At 40.3% G+C, this 24,085-nt stretch overlaps 1 protein-coding gene across 1 annotated transcript in view; it reads left to right on the top strand.

The window, feature by feature from the left end:
- The window catches only part of cfap74 (cilia and flagella associated protein 74), a 59,790-nt gene that overhangs the window by 17,580 nt on the left and 18,125 nt on the right, over positions 1–24,085 (top strand). Inside the window, exons 14-22 of the mRNA XM_041946568.1 lie at positions 1,798–1,864; positions 2,479–2,568; positions 2,965–3,150; positions 3,305–3,428; positions 4,809–4,918; positions 7,493–7,615; positions 7,757–7,878; positions 13,626–13,754; positions 20,254–20,341. Of these exons, the coding sequence (XP_041802502.1) occupies positions 1,798–1,864; positions 2,479–2,568; positions 2,965–3,150; positions 3,305–3,428; positions 4,809–4,918; positions 7,493–7,615; positions 7,757–7,878; positions 13,626–13,754; positions 20,254–20,341 (1,039 nt within the window). The remainder of the gene's footprint in view (positions 1–1,797; positions 1,865–2,478; positions 2,569–2,964; positions 3,151–3,304; positions 3,429–4,808; positions 4,919–7,492; positions 7,616–7,756; positions 7,879–13,625; positions 13,755–20,253; positions 20,342–24,085) is intronic.

Genomic DNA, 24,085 nt, shown 5'->3' on the forward strand with positions numbered 1-24,085 from the left:
TTTACTGTAGGAGAAGCCAATGGGGAGCAGCCAGAATGTATTATAGAACACACGGCATAGTCAGTAAGACTGTACAGCCACAGTCTCTGCTTCATCACTTCAATCTGCTGCAATGGATATACTGTACAGTGTGGCCTCGTTTGCAACACTCTATATTGAGCTCTAGCAGGCTTTTTCAAACACTGCCTCACTCAGCATTTAATCCCAAGTGAACTGTTCTATTTTTTTCTTCACGTGTCGTTTCATACCACCTGTCTTGAAGCTAGAAAAGAAGGATGGTACCCGCATGGAAGGAAATTAGCCACAAAAAAAACTCTGATGAAAGTGCAATATGACATTTATAATTACCACCAGACTAACCCAACCAGGTGGAATCCTTTCATGCACTTCCAGGTCACAGTGCTGAGCTGGATGGCAGCTTCGGCCCGTCTTCTCCACGTTGTTCATCTGACAACTGGACCGACAACTTCAAACAACTGGCTCAAACCAAACATAATGGTCCATTGCCCACTGGTGTTGATAACAGCATCCACATTGCTGATTATGTTGTAGTTTTGCTGTTTATCAAATGTTTCAGGACAGGCTTGTTTTAATTCTGAAAACGATTTGTGGCTACAGACAACATCAAACCATCGCTCATAAACTAATATGATACTGCAACTAATATGCATCATTTTCTATTGAGATTTTTGGACATATTTGTGTTAACAGTGTCCAGTGTGCACGGTGTGCTTCTGCGGTGTGCTAGTGTAGCGGAGTTACAGAGTAATGCACCCATTACTCAAACGATTACTAATACGACAAACAGCAGAACATAATGGCTAACAGCATCAACTCCTCAGCTAGTTAACTGCTGATACTAGTATGAACACTTGGTTTTGGTCTTGTACCACCTTCAGGTCAAAACGCCACTTTGGTGCAAAAGACGTCTCATAATGTACACATTTTTCAACTCTATAACACTATGTAACTGTAGCTGCTTCCTAATTATGCTCATAGTTGCATGTTTCAAACTTGTTGTTTATCTATTGAATTTTTGAAAATCCTCTCTGCATCTCTGGCTGGCTGCCTGCTATATTCATATTGATTGGCCCTCCTCTTGTGTCTGTGGAAGGCGGCAAGTTATCAAGCTCCTCGGGGCAGCACTGGGGTTGGTGCAAACATGTGCTGTGAGATACACATGTTGCTTTTCTAAACGGCTCACAGCCCTCATGTTTATTTTACTGGAAATAAACTTTTGCCTTCTGCTATGGACAGTGCGAGATAAGATTTGACTGTGAAAAAGACAATAGCTTTTTCTTGTCTTTGTTTTCTGCGGCATGCAAACTGAGCATAAGGTTGACTTTTGACCTCAGCTTATCTATTAAACTCTCAGGAGATTCATCACACTTCAGCACTTCATCTGAAGCTGCTGGTCTTTTGTTGAATTCAGCATATTTCCTGCAGCAGAGTCCTGTCCTTTCTGTGTTGCTTTAAAATGTTTCCTTTGAGTCTTGTTTTATATTATTACTGTACAAATATGTGTAGTATGTGTGAGACCATGCAAAGACTCATACCTACATACTCATACTTGATGTACAGACATTACACCAACACAGCTTTTACATTGTGTTGTTCTCCAGAATTATCTATCAAATATTTCACTCTGAGAAGAATCACCTTTGTGTTAACTGTGGAATATCCAACTAAATAAGAATAGAAACAGCATTCTGTTTGCCATATGTTGCAACGCATTGCATTTTAAACTATATAAAAATACAAATTCTTATTCATAACTCATTGTTATTTGTTTTTCAGCTTTGAGCCTCCTGGTTCTTTATCTGCTGGGATGTGCTGTGATATGCAGGCTGTTTTTCAACCCATGGTTAGTAACATCACCCCTCCTTAGACTACAGTGCATGATGCAGTTAATAGACTGTAGTCTCAAATCTGCTAAAAGGTTTTAGTGGCTCTAACCCTCGTTGAGCTTGCTGAGTATTCCAGGCAAAGCATAATTTTGACAAATTTGAATAGATGTGTGGTGCAGACTTTTTTGACGGTGCATACTTTAAAGGCACATTTGTACAACTGTCATATATATAATTGTCATAATACTGTATATTATTCTACACCTCTGTGCTTTATTCTGCTGTATTTTATTCACAATTCATATAGCTTTATGTATAAGAATAGCACAATGGAACCTCTGTTTAATTCTGTGCCTTTGCACAGCATATGGTCTTTGACGGATCCGCTTATTGTCATTATGAACTGTGCAAGGCAACATCATGCAGGAACCATGGATTTTTGCATACAGCTTTCTACTCTTTCTCATTAATTAATTCATAACTCATTCTCTCTATTTACTGGCTATCATGCCACTCATTTGTTTTGGAATCAAATGTCTGCAGTTTGATCTAAAGTCAAGCCTTTTTTCTGACTTCAGTGTCTGGTAGTTTGTATGAACTAACACATTGTCCCTTTATCTGATCCCTGCAGATCAACGAGGACCTGGAAGGAGAGGTCCAGTTTGCATCAGCAGTGGGTCCCTTCTCTGTGCCCGTCAGATGCACCATAAAGAAATGTGATGTGCGTAATGTGCCGTAGCCAACCTGGAGTGTCTATTCCAAATGACCACCACTGTGATTTTCATGCCTCTTCTCAAACAGACAGTTTTGTTCTCTATGCATATGAATACATGTTATTGTTTGATAACATGAATATATACAACATGGATTTGGTTGCCTCCATAGATGGAATAATGGCCACTAATAATGTTGTAATAATTGGAACAATAATTGTTGAATCAATATGTAATCAATCAAAAAAAAGAACAAAGCTGACTGGCTATCTGTTTCAATATAATGGTCTTTATATTCTATCTATTTAATCAATTAATGTATGTGTTAATGAATGTAAAACTGTGTACTGGCAGCTCTTGACTGCTGATGCTAATTACTGTTTGTGATTATATCCTCTCTCTAGCTGGAGGTTGACAGCCAGTTTGTTGACTTTGGTTTGCATGTGGTTGGCCAAACTATTTCACGGACTGTCACCTTGACCAACAAGGGGGCACTGGCAACCCACTTCAGCCTGGACACCTCTACATGTCTAAGTCCAGAAACCAGCCACTTTCAGATGCCATCCCAGATCTCTGCCAACATACGCCAGGTCAGACCACAGATCTGGAGTTGCTTTATCTGTGACGGCCTGATGGTGTAAATTTCATTACAGCTATAAATGAAAATGAGAGAAATTTTACAGCAGAATGTGTAGTTATTTCACACCACTAGGTCTCCTGTATGTGTTGTATTTTGGCTGACAGGAGATGAACAGTCAAAACACAAAATCTGACCACCTGAGGAGCTCTGCATCCATGGACACGGGAGAACTCCAACCGAAGCAAGAGAGTCATGAGCTCTCTGAGGTCTTGCATCAAGAGCAACCAGGTAAAGCAATTAATACATATGCACAGACACACACCAAATAATTATTTGGTCGAGTTCACCCTGAACAAGAGCATTTTGGGAGAATAATTGAATTACATGAAATTTTGTACAAACAGCCATGGTTCCCAGACAATGAATGCTAATGCAATGACGTTGGTGATCCCCTGACTTTTCCTGTGGTACCTTCATGAGGTTGACATTCATGGCTTTGAGTGAAATGTCTCAACAACTGTTGGATGGAGCATGAGTGTGTGTACCAATAAATATGTAATGGTAAACATCATACCTGCTGACATTAGCATTTTGCTTAAAGCACAGCTGTGCCTAAGTACAGCCTCACAGAGCTGCTGGCATGGCTGTAGGCTCTTAGTTTTGTTTTATAATATGTGTCAGAGTATTGAAAAAGTCAATGATGAAAGTGTGCAGTAAGATGAAATGACCTTTTCAATATTTGACAAACACTACTATCTTAACAGAGTTGCTTAAACAGAGTGAATATTTTTTATGTGCTGTCAGTATATAACTTCAGTTATATACTTGCATTTGAACAGAATTTGTAGGAGACAGTGTTGCATAAAACAGCTTCTGAAAAACAGGAAGTGAAGACTGACAAAATCTTCACATTTTCACATTGGACGATTTTTGTCATCTTTCTATTCCTGCTAGGACATTTGGTCCTTGTAAGGACAGAAATAAAAGAACACACACATCACACACATCCGTAGAAAGTGGAGGGTTCACTTTGCTCTCACAGCTGGGGACAAGGAGGCATCTTCTCTTTAATGTTCTCTCAGATCTGAAATCTTCATCACACACTCAGCACTTTCCTCCACTGATGTTCTGATAAGCTGTTCAGTCTTTTTCCTTTGCGCTGCTGGCTTTGGAAAAGACTGTCTTTTTTTCTTGTTTTCTCTTCTCTCTCCTTGTTGGGAGAGGCTGTCTGATCTCGGCCAAATTTTAGGCTGCTGACAGTAGTTGGTATTCTGTGCCTGTGTTTGGTTTTTATGTCATCGAAGTCTCTTGAACCAGATTGCAGATTTACATCAAATTTGGTGTCTAAAAGAGAGAAATGGTGCTTTATTTTTCCAGGCCAAACAGTCAGGATCTCTGTATCAGCTTATCTCTTACTCATATCAACACACTATTTGAAGTGCACATTCACACAGCCAGCAGGAAGAAAGCTACTGATCTTGGTGACCCTGATGAGCTTTCACTTCTTATTATTACTGTTCTTTCGTCTACCAGGTTCACAGTGATTACTTAGTGTTGTATTTGGTGGGTTGGCAGCTCATCAAGGCTGGTTTACCAATGATCTACTCAACAGAATAAATAATGGAAGACTGGGTTTACTTTGTGTGTGTGCGTCTGTGTGTTTGCCAGAGGCTTCAGCTACTGGTCCAGAACCTGTACCTGAAGCTTGTTTGTCCACAGATGTGGATGCCCAGATGGACCAGAGCCACTCAGATCCCAGTGAGATAAGTCTTGGAAATGTAAGTCCCTCCAAAACTAACATTATACTTCCTTAACGTCAACACACAGTTGTGGTCAAAAGTTGACATACACTTGTAAAGAACAAATGACAAACATGACATCATGGCTCTCTTGAGTTTCCAGTTATTTCTACTACTCTGTTTTTTTCTCTGATAGAGTGATTGGAACAGTTACCTCTTTGTCACAAAAAACATTCATGAAGTTTGGTTCTTTTTAACAGAAAAAGTGCCCAAATCTGCTGGGTCAAAAATATACATACAGCAATATGAATTAGCAATTTTGCTGAGTTAGAAAGTTGTGTCAATGAAATGAGCTTCATAGCATGGCCTCTTAACTTCTTGTGAGTGATTGTGAGTGACTACAGCTGGTGACTTCTCTGAGGCCATTTAAATATGGCTCATTGGATACAAATGCCCACAAAAGCTACAATGGGAAAAAGGAGCTCAGCACGGATCTGAAAAAGCGAATCATTGACTTGAACAAGTCAGGAAAGTCACTTGGAGCCATTTCAAAGCAGCTGCAGGTCCCAAGAGCAACAGTGCAAACAAGTGTTTGTAAGTATAAAGTGCATGGCCCTGTTTGTCACTGCCACGATCAGGAAGAAAATGCAAGCTATCACCTGCTACTGAGAGAAAATTGGTCAGAAGGGTGAAGAGTCAACCGAGAACCAGCAAAAAGCAGATCTGCCAAGCATTAGAAGCTACTGGAACACACGTGTCAGTGTCCACAGTCAAGTGTGTTTTGCATCGCCATGGACTGAGAGGCTGCCGTGCAAGAAGGAAGCCCTTGCTCCAAAAGCGGCACCTTAAGGCTCGACTGAAGTTTGCTGCTGATCACATGGACAAAGATAAGACCTTCTGGAGGAAAGTTCTGTGGTCAGACGAAACAAAAATCGAGCTGTTTGGCCACAATGCCCAGCCCTTTAACCCCAAGAACACCATGCCTACCGTCAAGCACAGTGGTGGTAGTATTATGCTGTGGGGCTGTTTTGCTGCCAGTGGAACTGGTGCTTTACAGAGAGTAAATGGGATAATGAAGAAGAAGGATTACCTTCAAATTCTTCAAGATAACCTAAAATCATCAGCCCAAAGTTTGGGTCTTGGGCGCAGCTGGGTGTTCCAACAGGACAATGACCCCAAACACACATCAAAAGTGGTAATGGAATGGCTAAATCAGGCTAGAATTAAGGTTTTAGAATGGCCTTCTTAAAGTCCTGACTTAAACCCTATTGAGAACATGTGCACAATGTTGAAGAAACAAGTCCAGCTCAGAAAGCCTACAAATTTAACTGAACTGCACCAATTCTGTCAAGAGGAGCGGTCAAAGATTCCACCAGAAGCTTGCCAGAAGCTTATGGATGGCTACCAAAAGCGCCTAATTGAACTGAAAATGGCCAAGGGACATGTAACCAAATATTAGCATTGCTGTATGTATATTTTTGACCCAGCAGATTTGGGCACTTTTTCTGTTAACCCATAATAAAGTCATAAAAGAACCAAACTACATGAATGTTTTTTGTGACAAAGAAGTATCTGTTCTAATCATTCTATCAGAGAAAAATCAGAGTTGTGGAAATAACTGGAAACTCAAGAGAGCCATGACATTATGTTCTTTACAAGTGTATGTCAACTTTTGACCACAACTGTATGTTAGCACTTTTACTATGAAAATGTTATCATGCTAATGTTGGCATTCAGCTCTATGCACCGCTGTGTCTAAACACAGCCTCACACAGCCGCTAGCATGGCTGCAGACTCTTAGTTTTGATGAGATACATTCATATAGACTTTGAAGATATTGACACAATGAATTGCTTTTGATAGATATGACCCAGAAATATCAGTATCAGCTGTACTAGCAGAGAGACACGCTCTGTTCTGGAAAAGACAGACCATTGCATGTGTCTGTAGAAGACTCTCTGCCTCTCTGTCTTGTTTTTAGCACTGATGCTTTGTGTGCCTTGTGGCCCATGTGATGTTCTGGAGTTGTTTTGGGTTCATTACATCTCTCTGGTGAGGGGCTAATGGTGCATCACCTCTCCCTCTGCGCTTGTTATGGTTGTGTGTGTTGCATGTGCCTGCATGCCCGCGGCTCGATCATTGTCATTTTGACTAATACTTCCACATTGTGTGGTTGAAGGCTGGTGTCTGAAAATGGCAGATTATCCATCAAGCTATCACGGTCCCACAATATGAGCCAGTTGCTGCATGAATGGTTTACTCCTCGCTTTTGTTTTTTATTATTGCTTTCACCACCTTAGTGCTTTGTAGCGGCGAAGACAATCCACACAGTTTTTCACTCTAGTTTGATTTACCGTTTGAGGTTGCACATCTGAAAGATTTGCCCTTCCCTCGCATGGATGAAAATGGTTTTGTGTGATGAAGTTAAAAGGTTAAACTCATGAAGCTCATTGAAAATACGCAGAGGTCATAGTCAGATTTTGCATTAAGTGGGAACATCTGATGTTCAGTTCTAAAGTAAACTGGTCATTTTTTGCTTTAAGATATAGGACTATAAATTGAATATTTGAAAATCAAATGTTTGCTTGTCCTGTTTGGTGTAACTGGCTTCAGGTTCGAGGGGGGGAGATTGGACCTTTTGAGAGCATCAAACTGGAGGTGCTATTTACTCCAACCATTCCAGGAGAGGCCAAACTGGACTTCCACATCAAATTCTCAGACTTAACCACCAAACCAGTAAGAAACAGCATGTTTATCATCTTGTGAATGTCATAGGTAGAAAACAAGATAATACAGAGTCACAGACATTAGTTACTTTTATTCCCAATGTTATTCTATGTAAACCATTTGTCACTAAAGGCATGTTGTCACAAACAGATTCCCATCCAGGTGAGGGCTATGGCAGTAAGAGTTCCTGTATGGGTGGTCCAGCCCAGCATTGACCTGAAGATCTGCATGTTTGACCGCCTCTATCAAGACAGTATCATGGTCCAAAGCAGGTGGGTCCACCAGATGGCTGACAGCTTTGTCACATATGCAAATGCGATCTTGATACCAAAATGTTCTTGAGCACCTGCACTGTGGCACTAAAAATGTATTTCAGGGTCTCGCAGTCGAGTGTAATACAAAAGAGAGGGACCTAACCACAGATTTAAGTCTATAACAGTACCTACAAACCTAAAATATTGCATTACTGTTTGTGTCATTTTTATTAATGAAGGAAAACAAGAAATCCCTACAGTGCACACTTATTTGTAAAATGAAACATGAATTGTTTAGTTTAAAAGGCTTGAAGTAAATTAGGATGCAAAAAACACAAACAAGTGAACAAGGAACTGCTTACATTGTTAGCTCATTTTCTTTGTCACACTGAACATCAACATTAACTCAGTGGAGTAATACACCAGAGATATTTAAACAGTCCCTCTGCCCCTATAATTGAATCAAACTAGTTTTCTGTCTCTTGCCGGTACCCAATTGGTTTACACTTTAGAGTGAGCTGTTTATGTCTTGTCAGGCTACCTTGTTTGAACAGGCAACACATGAAATTACATGATGTCAGATGTAATTTAATAGCACATTAGTGTCACTTTAAGTAACAGTTAGAGATAACATTGGTTCAAGGACAAAAATAGAGTGCTACCTTATTTGAACTCCATTAGTTTTCATGGTGATGTGAAAACACAATGGAACAATACAGAACATGAGACCCCTTTATATAACAGGTCCCTTAGTATCCTAATAATTTCCTAAAAACTAATCAAAATGTTTTGTTACTTTTTTAGGATTTTTCTTGGACAAATGTATGTAATTTGATACCATTTGGAATTGTTACACTAGGGGAGTGCCACCTATTTTTTTTCAGTTTGTAAAAATGATCCAGGAAATGATTGCAGGTGCATATCAAAAGTGCAGTTTGATAGAGACAGCATTCAGTTAAAAATCTAATTTTTAAATCAAACACTTTCTAAGAAATGGCAGTTATATGTCAGTAACTTTTTACAAAATTATTTGTGCCCATGAAATGGAGTGTTATATTTTCATTCAGAATCAGTGTTGTTAAGGATGAGCCATGTCAGCTGTGCAAGGGTAATGCAACTAAATAGGAATGGTGTGTGTATTTGCCAGTTTGCACTGTCATTATAGCTTATGGCATCTCCACAAATGGTGGCCTTTTAAAAAGACAAAATGCTGATCCTTCCCTCCCTAACCCAAACTTTAAAAAAAAAGACACTTTATAGGCACAGATTGGCTGAAACAATGAGTGCAATCAATCTTTAAGGCAAAATATTTTGCATTAAGTAATTTTGAGCAGTGTTGAAAACCTGTGGGCAGCAGCGGAACGGTCAAAAATCAGGATTTGTTGACAAGGTTGTTATTATGAACACCATATTTTAATATTTAAGAGGCTTTATGAAACCCCTCAGCCCAAGTAAGTGGTGCATGTCATATTTCTATTCTATTTGTTGTCATGCTCAGAAACATCCCTGGAATGGAGTTTGGAAAGTGGCATAGACTGCTGATGTAGCATGCTGGCTTATCTGCTGAATGCAATACTAAAATTCCCTCACATTCTCAGTCTCTGCCAAAGCAGGAATTTTCACAGAAAAACGGCTCATGTAAATCCCTTAAAATTGACAGGGCCGGCTTACTTTTCAGCTGGCCCAACATAAAACTGTCCGCCTATCTATGCCCAGAGCCAAGCCGTTTGGACATAGTGAAATAGAGATATATTAGCTGATAAATATTTCTAAACAAAGGACGAGGTAAGGGACCAAGCAGTAAGCTCACATCCCCACAATCCTCTTTGGTCCATACAGTTGTGCGAAACAAAAGTAAATCCTTTATGATTATGCATGTGATACATTATGATGCACACACAAGGTTAAGAATGCGCCGGGGGCAGTAACATTTGCAGGCGTGTGGTCCACCACCTAGCCAGTCATTGTGTCACATCATGTGGGGGAGGGAGTGCATGTGTGGGGGTGGGGGATTTGTGACAACTGCCATCTGGTGCGCTGGCACACCAGCACATGTGACAACATGACGATGACAGTGTCAGTGTGAACAGCAGTAAAAAAAGAAAATGTTAATGCTTGCACCAGCAAACCATGCAATATGTCACTCTGCCTCTAAGACAGTAATTTGAACACAAAATAGCTTGGCAGGCTTTTTGGGGAAACAATAAGAGAGCTGCTGCTTTCATCATACAATTTGTCACTTTTTCCTTTGAGTAGATGAGTAGATATCCCACAAGTCCTTAGTTTGTGACAGTTTTTTTAAGAGAACAGCACAAAGCATAATTGAATATGTCTCTCTTGTCCATGAGCCAGTGATTTGAATATTACTCCTACTAATTGAAAGAATTTTTAAGAGGCTTTAAAATGTGCAGTGTTTGACTTTTGCTTGTGAGCCAATGATTGGAATATTCTGCAGACAGTTGGCAGAGTTTTTCTTTTCGGGAACAGTGTGTGTGTGTGTGTGTGTGTGTGTGTGTGTGTGTGTGTGTCTCTGTGTGTGTGTGTGTGTGTGTGTGTGTGTGTGTGTGTGTGTGTGTGTGTGTGTGTGTGTGTGTGTGCGTGTGTTTATTTCATACCCTCCTCCACTGGCACCTGCTGGGTAGTTGAGCATTCCTGCCCAAACTCAGACCATAAAAAACACAACCAACTTGCCTTTTTTTTCCTTTACAAAGCCTTCTGTCCTCCATTTCTCTCTGTTCACTGTATTTCTAATATGCCTACTGTACCTTGTCTTAGTCCAACCTGCGCCTTGTGTTGTTTGGCCTGAGGAATGTGTTGAAGTGTGCTGTTGATGTTAAAGTCGATTCTTCTTTTGAGGAAAATAGAAATGTAGTTACTGATGAAAAACCTGTTCTTCCAGTTTGTTATTTTGAAATACGTTACATGGTAACAGTGCTGCATTATGGGGACGGTTGCCTAGAACCCTTGCCGTGAAGCCTTGATATCCCACTGCTTTGGAGTACATGTGGAGTGGGCAAGCGCAGCCACCTGGCCCTTTCCAGAAAGGGCAGAGGCACTGCTGTAGCCGTGGGCACTCAGAGTGCAGGCACTCAGCTCTGCATGTAGACCCAGCACAAGCTATTTCTCTGCAACATGACCTGACAAAATTGCCACTAAACCTCAATAATTATTATGAGTGTCATTATCGATATTGCTCACTGGGTCATTTGCCTTCATTCTTCATAGAGATAGAGAGGAAACATGGGGAGAGAAAGGGATGTGACGTGAATAGTCAGACTAGCCCAGGAAGGGAATCATGTCAAATTACTTTCTTGCAGTAGAAGTTGCTCAACACACAGTTAGAAAGAGGGATGAAATAGTTTAAAAGGTTTTTTTTTTTAAAAAAAAAAGCTACTATAAAGAAAATAATAATAATAATAATAATAATAACATAGTAAAATGTGCATGAGTGAGAGATGTGTGAATGCTGTAGGCTGAAAAAATGGCAGATTAAACCAGGCTCAATTACTGTCCTATCCATGTCTTTCTCTCAGTTTTCAGTTTCTTTTAAAAGCTAGACTACGTGGCCAAAAGAATGTGGACACCCAAGATTTTTAATCGTGTAATTGTTGAACATCCCATTTTAAAACCATGAGCACTGATCTGCTGCCAGCCTACAGTCTTCTGGGAGAGCCAGGATTTTCTCCGTCATTCAGCCGTAAGAGCATTAGTGTGTTCAGCCACTAAGGTTTGGCGGTAAGGCCTGGATCACAGTCAGTATCCTCGTTCATCCTCAAGGTGTCATTGGATGGAGTTGAGGTCAGGGCTCTGTGCAGACCCAAGAAATCCTCCAAATTAAATGACAGAAAACACTGTTTGTCCGTTCCTCGACACATAGAAGAGTTTTCAGATCTGACAGGACGACATAATTTATCTGTGCCTTTTGAAACCGTTACAATCACTTTAAAACAAATTTTATTATGTGAAAATATGGTTTTGGTTTGGTGAGGTAGAGACACAAAAATGACTTGATTGAGTTTAGGGAAACGGTTACAGTAATAACCACTTGGTTAAGGTTATGGAACAATCGTGGCCATAATTAAGAAAACATAAATTACTGTAGTTTTGAACTAAGAACCATTTTGTTCACCTGTCCATTCTGACCTCGACCTTCTCCCTGTGTGGAGTTTGTCATGCTATAACAACATCACCTGACTTTTCTTTGCTTAGACTGACAACATATCAACTCAAAGAAAATCCATTTTCGAATCTAAGAAAAGAAATTGTTTCCCATACTTACAGATACCAGCGTTTGTTTAAATGACCAAATGAAAAATCATTTGTGTTGATGAAGTGAAGGTTGCACAATCAGTATTACAATGTACTTTACCGCAAGAAGGCAATTTATGTGATTTGTTGTAAATTCACCTTGAAAACATTGGACACTGCCTCAGAAGTAAACTAGTCAAAGGCAACCAGTCAAAAAGACAGGATCAGCTAAATGCCCCTGTTAATTAAAATGCCTAATTACCCCAAATGATTATGTATCCATGAATATTCCTCCGAGAGTGATTTGAAGGTTATCATGTGGCCGGACTGAAGATAGCGACTTAATATCCCCCAAGTGTCCCTGAGAGAGTCCTTGCCTCGGGGAAACCACCATCTGGTTGACCTCGCTGTTCAAAGTGGGTCACTTCATTTGAGAGTGGAATGGAAAAATGAAGGGTCCTATTTGGGCACAGCTTGCTCGTTGCCCGTCTTTTTTATCCTCAAGGCTGAAAGCACACATAACAAAATATTACGGCTGTATACGCATATAACGTCCAGCAAACAGAAGGCTTTTTTTACGTGTTTGTAATGTCATTGTTTTATGAAGGTGTGTGAGTGGGGGCTGTGGTTGGATGTGTTGGAGAATTCCCAAGGTGAGCAGCCATTTATATCACAAGCTTCAGCTATAACTGAGACCTGTAGCCACAGGCACAACCATCTGTTGGGGCTCCTGGAAATTGGGTCGCTTAAAAGATGTGGGTTACGTCACTCCATACAAGGCAATTTCTGTAGGCGTCAATCAAATGAAAATCTTTTCTCTGACCGTACCCTCTGATGTCCACTGGGCATGACATTTTCTGTTGTCGCTGTTATACAAAATGAATATGATTACCTAATTTCTCATTAACTACACCTGTAACTGTCCACATCAATAGCCATGCCGATGATGGATTCCAGTTATTGTTTTGTACCACAGAGCTACAAGGGAAGGGATTTCATGTCAAAGAAATTTTTATATCTCGACCTGCAAAGCCCAAAAATTACAGGTCATCAAATTACCTTTGCACTCAGCACAGTATGTTTGTACGCAAACCTATGGAGAGAGGTGGTAAGTAGGTGTGTGGAGGTTGGGGTAGTCAAACTTTTAACAACAGAGAGTTTGTGTCCCCATTCCAACCTTAACTACACAAGTCAAGTGCCACATCAATTTCTAAAATCTGGATCTAAAAACTGTCATGCCCCTTAATGTATAGAGACAATGACTCTACAGGATTGTAGTCTTTAGCAAGTGACCATGGAAATTTGGTGATCTACTCCAGACCATGTGGAAATGCAGTCTGCATCTGTAACGGTAGATTTTCCTTCATAGTTTTCCTCCTGTATTATTGCCCGTTTGCTCCTGCCTGTGCATTATTTTTTAATGACAGTACAGATCATCCTGTTTTGTCCCCATCCTTAGAAGAATGCACTTGATGTGACAGCATTGTGGTAATGAAACGATATCCTTTGCATGACAGGGCCAGCACAGCCTTGAAGCTGACCTTTGAGATATGCCCGGAAATGAGGAGACACATGGAGATCCTACCAAAGACCGGCTTCATCCAGGCTCAATCAAGCTTTAACGCCCAACTGAAGTTCCTGCCCAGGTAGGGAAGAGCACATAGAGGATGCAATGATAATGGAATCACTGGAGCATTCATAATCTTATTTTAGACTGTAAGCTTGTTAAGATTCTATCAGCCTTCTATGAAAGTGCAAACTGTTTCACTCCAAAGGAGACTTGTCATATGTTTTGTGTCCGGCTTGTAGCTGTGTGACATCCCAGCCTCTGCTTCTTCAACAAGGAGAAACCTACACTTTTCCTGCTAAACAAAAACTGCTATAGATTGCATACGCTGCACACTGTGAAATCTGGTTTAAGGCCTCTTGGACGTAAATGAAGGTGTTATTAGTACACAATAAGCCAATACACCACAAGTGGTTAATTCATGTGATCTGGCAACACTGCAGCATTACTAAAAAGAAGCCAGATGGGGCATGAAAGAATAACAGTCATAGGATTAGACCAGTCAGGTTTTAAATAAACCCCTAGGTCAGCCTACTTTACCTGGGAAACAACATGAAAGCAAAAAGTACAATTATTCACAAGAAAAGTTCTCTGTGTGCTTGCTTACTATTTCACCTTCTAATAAAATGGCTTGGATAATCTAGCTATCCTGCAGACAGCATCTGATATGGTCTTCTCAAACACAAATATGAACCTTAAGTTCATAAAAAAAACGCAGAACTGTGAGGTAGCAGGAACAGTCTTCACATTAGCTATAGAGGTAACTTGCTTACTAGCCACAAAATGCAGAAATCTGTATCCGGCTCTCAGTAAATATCCAATTTTTGCTAAAAGGCCAGTATGTGTAGATCTGTTATAAAATGTGTTACAGGGACTCTACAAATTGCTTCCATTTTTGTTTAGAACCAAGCTGTGGAGTCTTACAGAGGTACAAATGACAACAATATATAGTCAACCCCCAACAGGTATGAATGAGTTGCTTCCACATACCTACACTCGCCTGCATTGCCAGCGCAATGATAATGGTTTCTAATGACTTTGAAGGGTTCTCTAATTCTTTCTACAACAATACAGGCTCTATATTTAGATGGAGAGGAAGGAGTTGAACTAGAGTTTGAATGCCAGGAGAGCGAACAGGGGACCCCCAGGGCAAGTATGAGAGGCGTGCAGTATGCAAAAACTCAGCGTGGGCACTAGTATTCTTCTGCCCACCCTTCTTTTTTCCCTTCACCGTCCAGTAGCTTTGTATATTGATAGCTGAGGGGGTATTGACGGAAAAAAAAAATAACAGGCGGACATTTTCTTCACACATGACAAAAGTTTGGGGCATGAACCGGTCATCGTTCAGCCATGAGGCAAGAGGGGAAAGTGGGAAAATGTTAGTAATCTGCCTGAGTGAATCAGCAGAGGTTTTAATGCGAGGATTAGAGTACAGCATTACTCGTGCTGCTGCTGAGATGGTGCGGCGTTCACAAGCACTAACACAGCTACAGCCGCCACCCCCTCCCTACTCCCTCTGTATCACACTTTTTCTCTCGGTCTCTCTCTTTCGCTTCTGTGCTGTCTTCTCCCACTCTCTCACACATACTTCTATTTTTCTTGGCCTCTCACCTCTTTGCTTAACTATACTTCTCTCTCGTTGGCTCTCTCAATCTCTACAGTCCTCCGTCTCTGTGCTCCTTCACTTCCCCTCTAACTCTACATCTATTCTGCCTCTCTCTGTTATTCTCAAACTCCTCTCATCCCTCTATGCATCCACCATCCACCACTGCTTCTATGCTGGCCCTGATTCTGCTTACATAACCTTAGACACCAGACCAAGTTCCCTGTACACTCATTGACAACACTGTTGTTCTTAAAGGATAATTCCAGTTTATTACAACTTGGATCTTATTTTGTAGGTTTGTCAGTCTGTTCTGTCAATTGATGATTGATGATAACACTGAGCTCATCAAGTTGTGCTGGGATCTGGGAAAAGATCAACGTTGCTAAAAAGTAAATAGCCTGATGAGCTGAGTTGCCAGTCCATTTTACTTCATTTAGTCTGGCATTGTGTTTTTATTAGCTGATTTTAGTTTGGGAGGGGTTGTATCTGTGTAACCCACTTTAGCAGTTGCTTGAAGCAGTTACTTGGGTGTTTTTCTACAACCCAGATTCCAATAAAGTTCAGAGGATGTGTAAAGCATAAATAAAACAGAATGTGATGGCTTGCTAATCCTTTTTGACATATTCTCAATTGAAAGCAGCACAAAGACAATATATTTAATGTTTGACCTCATCAGCTTCATTGATTTTTGTAAATATCTGCTTATTGTGAATTTGATGTTTGAAACAAGTTGGGACAGGAGCAACAAAAGACTGGGAAAGTTGTGGAACGCTCCAAAAACACCTGTTTGGATCATTCCACATGTAAACAGGTTGATTGGTAACAGGTGATAGTATCATGATTGGGTATGAAAGGAGCTTCCTGGAAAGGCTCAGTCGTTCAAAAGCGAGGATGAAGCGAGGTTCACCACTTTGTGAACACGTAACTGTATGAAGGATATTACTTATTATTAAGGCCTTATGGCCTCAGGAACACTTCATTAAACTGTTGTTGGCAAATAGTTTGTTTGCAAATGATGCAAGCATCTTTAAATGGCTCCTAAAAAGCCCTGTTTTTCTAGAGGCTCGCTCTTTCCTTTTTTCCTCTTTTCCTTTTCCTTTTAGCGGTGTCCTAAAGGTATCCATATATTATTTAAGAGATAATGAAGTAAAAAATACATTTACAATGATTTGTGCATGACAGTGTTTGCCACCAATCTCTTTTTTACAAATCTCTACCTAAGCCGGGGTTTCTGAAGTAATGACACAATGTCCCTTTTAACCTCTTCGCAACCCTCTTGATGTAAAGGCTGTAGAAGCCATGATGTTAGAGTGTCTTAAAAAACAGTCCTCCACTCTGTCTCATTTACTAAACCTGCAAATATATCGAAATTATTGCTAATGATGCTTGATGATTCTTCTTTTGGCATTGCCCCATCGGACCTGTGCCTCTCATGTGTTGTCACTCATTTAAGTTTAACATGTTTTTCTGATGGATTAATTAATTCCTCAGTATCTTTGACAAAAGCCAAACCAACATCTATCTTTACAGAATCTTGGAGAAAAATATTCCGTCAGCTGCACAGTAAACATAATTAATAAGTAATTGATGTCGACAACTATAACTGAGGATAAAACTTTTTCATTTTGGTGCACATCCTATAAATCAAGCAAAGAAATACTAGCCATTTCAGTCAACCATCTTTGTTTGGATTAGGGAATGGAGTTGCAAGTTGGGAAATGGCTTAAGACGGGCTTTTATTGTGCAAGGGATGGAATATTTAATTATCCAGATGGTTGGAAGAGCCTTTGGGGATTTTGGAAACAGCAGTTGGTGAACAACCTTCTGGGTTTTAATAAGGGATTTATTTTTCAGAAAAATTAATGCTTTGATCGAATGTAATGGAGGGGCACAAGCTGGGGCCAGGTGAGTTCAGTGTTAAAAACAAACAAAAATAATGGCCAAAGCTATGAAATAATACTGGAATTATCCTTTAAGATGCCCCAAGGCCCCAAACAGAGTCCTCCACCCGCACAGGAAATCATATGGGGACTGTAAAATACATGTGTTTCCAGCATGTCAGCTAGATGTATGTCTCATCTCTGTCCTGCTGGATCTTGCCTTCAAATCTGTTGCTTTTAAGTAGGTTTGCTTTTGTTTTATGCAGTGGTGGTGTGTCATTTGAAATGGCACTGCCAAGTTTTCCAAGGCAGAGTCTGTGATTGGATTTCCAAATCCTCATTAGCAGCAATGCTTTCAGTCACTGTCGCATCCACACACGCTCATACACTGTTAAATCTGGATACTGAAGTGACTCATAGTCTTCATTCTTTACACAGGTGCTTGCTCCTTGCCTCCCTCCTCGGGCTTTTGGGAGAGGGTGAGCACATTCTTGCTTCCTGCTCTGAAGGATTGCGTTCAACCTGCCCACATCTCACACACAGCCATCTTTCCTTTGCTTCATCCTTGTCTGCCTGTCTTCCTCCACGTTTGTTTGTCACCATCCAACCCACATGTTTCCCTCACATATCCGGAGCATTGTTGCATACACTACATAATCCCCTCTCTACAATATCAAGGCCAATGGTTCATATGTTTGTGACCCTGATCAGCAAAGAGGAGAGCTGCTCATTTGCACCAGATGGACACTGACAGCCTAATGATCAAACTAAACTGCCGTTTCATTGAACTTCATTCGTTTAGCCCAATTGTGGTTGCTTCTGGCTCTCTTGAGCCTGAAATTTTGGCTTTAGAACTCATGTAATTCTTCCCAAAGAGGAGAGAAAGACATGATTTCATTTTGAAAGACAATAATTCATCTTGCATAGTCAAGTTAAACATTCTGCATGTAGCAAATTTCAATCGAACACATTTTGAAAAAGCTAAGGGAAAATTTAAACCTGGTAACAAGATCATTATAATGTGATGGCTTGAATGAATGAATGGTTTTAAGTGTAATCTCTGAAGAGCGAGGCAATGTGTCCCGCCCTGGCAGTTCCGGCTGATAAAAGGGAGATTACAGGGATGATTTACTACAGATTATACCAAACAGCTCCATCAGGACTTTCACTGCTAGCTCACCGCTCACACCAGTCTCAGTAACTTTAATGATGCCATGTGTTGCAAGAATACAAACAAAAGCACCTGTTTGGTCAACGTGATTTTTAAGATTTCCTTTATGGTCAGTTACCATATTTTTTTGTTCGTCCATTTCCCCATCGTGAGAAATCCCTAAGCCTCTTAATCCGTTTTGTAATCCTTTTCATAATCACTTTTTTAAATGGTGAAATGAAATCCAAGCAGGAGTCCAGATTGAAGAGGAATATATATATGTATATTTTAAACATATCTTGTTTTGTGTGTCATGTAAAAGGAAGCACTCCCAGCAGCCACTTTCCTAAAATCATAAGCTCGCAAAGTTTTCTGATATACGTATATGTCTTTTGAGTTTCTTCAGATGAGCCCTCGCGGATTATAGATGATCCATGATTATCGCTTCTTTGACTTTCCAGGTTTTTTAGGGCTGGGCATGTAGAGAAAGTAGATGATGTTTTGCCCAGTTATTTCAGTAGCTCTAGGTGAAACCCTCTGGAGATATGCACTGTGGCTCTCTTAGCAGTACCACAAAGTCAGAGCAACTATTTCAGTTTTACTCTGTCCTCTACTAATCTCAGAAGTATCATTAAAGACTATGGAGGAGAATTACTTTTGGACGAGGCTGTGGATAATCTGGCTACAGAGAAGAAATGCACACAAGTAAATCTGTGCAGGACACTGACAAATCTGAAACCCCATCCATTTGCAAAATTCTCCCGAGCATATGGACCTGGCGACGTCCCACCATGCTTTTCCACTCTGCCCTGCCAAGCTAATTCAAGAGTGTCTCTCCAGCAGTGATTCTATTTGCAGGCAGAATGAGAATGCTTCCTTAAATACACCCTCTGCGCTCATTGGTCAAGCTATGGAGGGAAGAAAATAATATTTTTTTGTATTACTCCCCTTTGTAATGCAGATTTAATTTTGATGTGTGAGGAAGTGACCTTTTTAGCTTTGAGTCATGAAGAGTGTTGCAGTATAACAGTATGTTTACAACAGCTGTGTGCAGCAGTGACACGCAAACCTGTCCTCGAACCTGAATCTGACAGATCTGTTGAAGGCGAAGCCTGGTTTTAGCGCTTTGAAAAAAAAAAAACACGCTGACATCTGGAGAGCCTTAAAACCACTGACATTTACAGCATTAGCTTTCAAGCCTTCAACCAACATTAAGAGCATAAAGAGGGAGAGACAGAGGAGACTGTTGATAGGGAAGAAACAGAGGAGGGAAAAGCAAGGAATGAAGAGGAAGAAATGTTGGGAGGGAGAAAGTGAGGGGTGGGGGCTGGATCTGAGCCACAAACTGCATTTGACATTTGACCACTGTTAACATGATAATGAACTACACACACATACACATATTCACATTGTGTGTGTGTGTGTGTATAATAGACTGGATGTATGCTGGACATATATATATATACATATATATATATATATATATATATATATATAGATAGATAGATAGATATATAGAAGGACTGGAATTTTACATAAGCCTGTGCATGACTACTGGGCCTCTTTGAATCATACTTACGTCTCCCATCACCATGGCTACAACCTACAGTAGTGTGGAGGCGCGCTCTACATCTCTCTCCTGCTTTCCCTGGCGAGGCGATCCTACAGTCGTGGGTTAAAGCAAAGTAATGGGTCTTCAGGGTCTGAATCTTTATCTTTCTTTGAAAAGCTCAACCGTGGCCCGTGGCTTTTGACTGTTGGTGTCTGATGTGCCGAGGAAAAAAATTAGCAACCTTTAAAACCACTGTTACAGTCATGTGTTTATTATCAACCCCTAGTTGGTGCTGTTCTCTGTTCATGAACATGATGTGCAAATGAAAGGCTTTCGTGCCACATAACAGTGTGTTCTCACACTGTTTTTGCTTTTTTTGCTCTGTCATAGATGCTCCTTATCCAAAGACGCCAAGAAGTTTTTCGACAGAGATACAGGAGTCCTGGAAGTTCCCTTAACAGTGCAAGTAGCAGGCCAGGTTTGCATTATATTATACACTGCATGCGTCCAGTCTATTTTACAGTAAACCTCCCTGGGATCCTGAAAATAGTGTACTTATTGTGCAATACAGGGCTTGTGTCCTACTTTGTCCCCAACAGAAGCAGAGCTGCTGAAGGTTGTAACCTATTTTGCTGATAACAAGCTAAAATTATCTCCCACCCCCAAGGCCCAGTTACTCCACAGGCGCTAATAAGCCAAGCATAAAGGTTATCCCGTATTGTTTCAGTGAAAATCTCTCCAGAAGCTCAAAATGGGATGAAAGAAATGTATGTGTTCTCTTCTTATTCTCCAGAGTACAATTTATGTTCTAAAATACATTTTATTCAAGTGTTTATTAATTGGTTTCATTGTTTTTATTATGTTTCATCCCTTTCAACGTAGGGTTATTCTTACAATGTTACTAAATAAAGAAAGCAATTTCACAGTGCCTTGATATACGTATGACATAACATGTTTAACATTTTCTTCATAATCCTCATGGATAAAATGTGAGACATGTTGTCTTTATATCAACCTCATAAACCACAAGACATAAGACCTAAATGTACATTCACAAGTACCGAGTTGTAATGTGGGAGCAGTTACTATATCTTAGTTGCCTCTTGAGCCCAACAATATAAGTCCTGGTGCATTTTGTTAAGGAACAATTATTTTACCTGCACTGCTAATTGCCAGTGGAGGCTAAGGATGACACCTTTCAAAAAATAGCAACACAATCTGCAGCTTAAAGGTGTAATGAGGCCAGAATTTTGATTTAAAACAGTCAAAACATTTTCAACAGACTGTGAATGTAACACTTCTGACATTATGATGTCTATGTATTGTGTTGCAGAGATATTTACTGAGTTAGTATGTTAACCAGTCCTGGCCTGTCCTGTCTCATCTCTCACCACTTTGTACCTCAAGAGACGATAGTCCGTATAGCTCAGCCAAGGCCGACCATGTTCGCCGGGAGGCTGCTGAACCTGGTTATGCTGCCCATGATGTAAACACCAACAATCCCCCGGTGCTTCAAGCTCTCAGTCGGCACAGACTCCAGTCAGCTAATGGGACCACTATTTGCATGGCTAACTGAGCTAACAAGCTAATGACAGATTGAAGCTACAGCCATAGACACCTACAGCCAAGAGTATCGTGAGCAGCACTTAGTAGTACTTTGGTGATACATATAAGCTGCGGTTTGTAAACACAACATTCAAATTTGACGCTCCTCCCTGGCTCAACAGCTCCTCTCAGTGCTTATGATCTGGCACCTGGTTGCTATGTTACAAGTCCACCTCTTACACCCTGCTTCCTGCTATTGGCTGGAGGACACACACCCACCTCTCACACCCTGCATCCTGTTATTGGCTGGAGGACACACACACACACTGCCCAACTGGTTGACACCCAGAAATGTCCTGAACACAGGAAAATAAGAAGATACAGGCAGAGGGCAGGGTCTCTGCAGATACATACACCACCACACACTTCTAGTGGGTCATAAGTGATTGAGAGGGATTCATTTTTTATGAGTCTAAATATTGTTTTTTGGAAAATCCTACACATTCTGCCTTTGAATAAATTAAATTTTAGATTTGGGGCAGTTCTGGGCAAATTTCACAACTATGGGTGTTTTACTCCCAACTGCTGCTGCAAAAAGCATTTTGAATTTGTTATAGCTCAGATTCACTTCTCTGACTGGCTTTTTCCTCCATAACAACGGCAGCTGAAACCCATGGGTATTGTATTATTTATGCCATGGCATGAATTGTCAAATGAATGATGGAACATTACTATAGCTTTCTGTTGTGGCCATCAATTTTAATCACTTCAGCTTTGTTTTCAAGACGTCATATTTTGTCAGTTTGGTGTCGTGGACGGTTCTAAATTCTACAGGCTTACTACAAACCATACGCCTCTGAGATATCCTGTATATAAGGAAGAAACCAGCCAGAGGTGCAAATCAGAGCTGCAACAAAGTCAGAACACTTCATTGTTGCAGTTGGAAACACTTTGGGAAAAAAAATGAAATTGACCCAGAATCTGAAAGTGAACTGATTTAAGCAGCAGCTTAATCTTAGCTGTGTTATCATTTTTCTAAAATGATAACACAGCTAAGATTTTCAACCGCACAGAATTTGACCTTTTTTTCTTACCTTCAAACATTGTCTTTTCTATGCCTCAATAATATTTGATCAAAACTTTCCATGTCTGTAAGGTATGGGCTGCTGTTGGTGTATGCTTTTTTAAAATGATGTTTTTTACCGACGTAATGATATAACAATATAACTTTACTACTTAACCAAGATATTATATCATCACATTTATTGTATATTGACTTCAGGCAGATCCACATCATGGATTTGTTGTTATACTGTAGCTTTAATTGTGCACAGTTCAACGAGCATTGATACAGAGACTATTTGCAATTTACTGTCAAACAAATACTTAATTCTTCTCAAGAGGCAAAAATGTAAATATTCTCTTCTCATGGTCCAATTTTTATTCCGAAATATGTAAACAATCATATTAGAAGTCCTTGAAGTGGAAAAGAAAGTGCTTACAGCCACTGAATTCCTTCAATTCGTCAGCAGCAGCCTTTATTAGGAAACACAGAGCAGCTGCTTAGACATTCGTGTTGCATTGGTGCCAGTCCTCTTTCTCAGAAAATCTAAATCTAGCTGGTCTTCCTGCCAAATTGTCACCTTCCTCTCCCTTCCTATCCATCCCCAATTCCCTGTCTCTACCAGGACAAGGAGGGGGGAGCAGAGCTCTGACAAGGAGCCAAAGACTGGGCCAGGATGCTCCTGTGGAGTACCAAAGCTGTTGCCCCCAGCCCCAAGCCCTGAGCTCCTGGCATTACACACAGATACACATACGTGCACACACACACACACTATTGTATGGTCACCAGACGCCACAACAGCCAGGAAAGCAATCATGCAGAGACCAATAAACAAGGTCATCTGCTGAGCACTGACATGATTCAAGAAGACATTATCTTGGGGAAAAAAGCATCACTCACGAGATTGCAAGATGACTTTTTTTCAAATAGTATAATGCAGACATAATGGACCTAAAGGAGTGTTAAAGGATAAGACTGATGATAATCTTCAGTACTATACTTTTTATTATTGCCAATAAAGCCCATATAAAGAACCACCAATCCATGCCTACAAGTATTGTCTATGTATCCCAACATTGATTGAGCTTATTCCTCTGTGACACAGGCCTCAAAAAACTATTAGAAACACAATTAGCCACACTGTATTACCATTAACACAGCCACACAATCACATCTCACATACACTGTGTGCTGTAGGTAATAAGTAAATATTGTTGCTTTTAGTCATTTCATGGGACTTTTCAAGAAAAGAAAAAGAATAACACCAGCCTTGCAATGATTAGCACGAACCGAAACCATAACAATTCAGAGGGGAATGATGATGTCGCTGATAAACAGCTTCCTGGGTTGGTGCTGAGATTTCAATTTCTAAAACTCACTTTGAGCCCACTCTCAGTTTTGGAATGTGTGTGCACGCGCACACACACACACACATCTTGCATCTTAGCTGCTCCATGATGAAGGATGACTATATGCATAAAAGCGCTGCTCCATTTCAACTCGGAGAACTAAAATGTACTTGCTTTATACATGAATTCAATTCATTAGATACTTCAAGTGCATATATTCATATTTGTGAAATCACAGATTTAAGAGGGCTTATTTTTTAAATGA

This window comes from Chelmon rostratus, chromosome 10 (genome assembly GCF_017976325.1).
Source record: "Chelmon rostratus isolate fCheRos1 chromosome 10, fCheRos1.pri, whole genome shotgun sequence".
Classification (NCBI taxonomy): domain Eukaryota; kingdom Metazoa; phylum Chordata; class Actinopteri; order Chaetodontiformes; family Chaetodontidae; genus Chelmon; species Chelmon rostratus.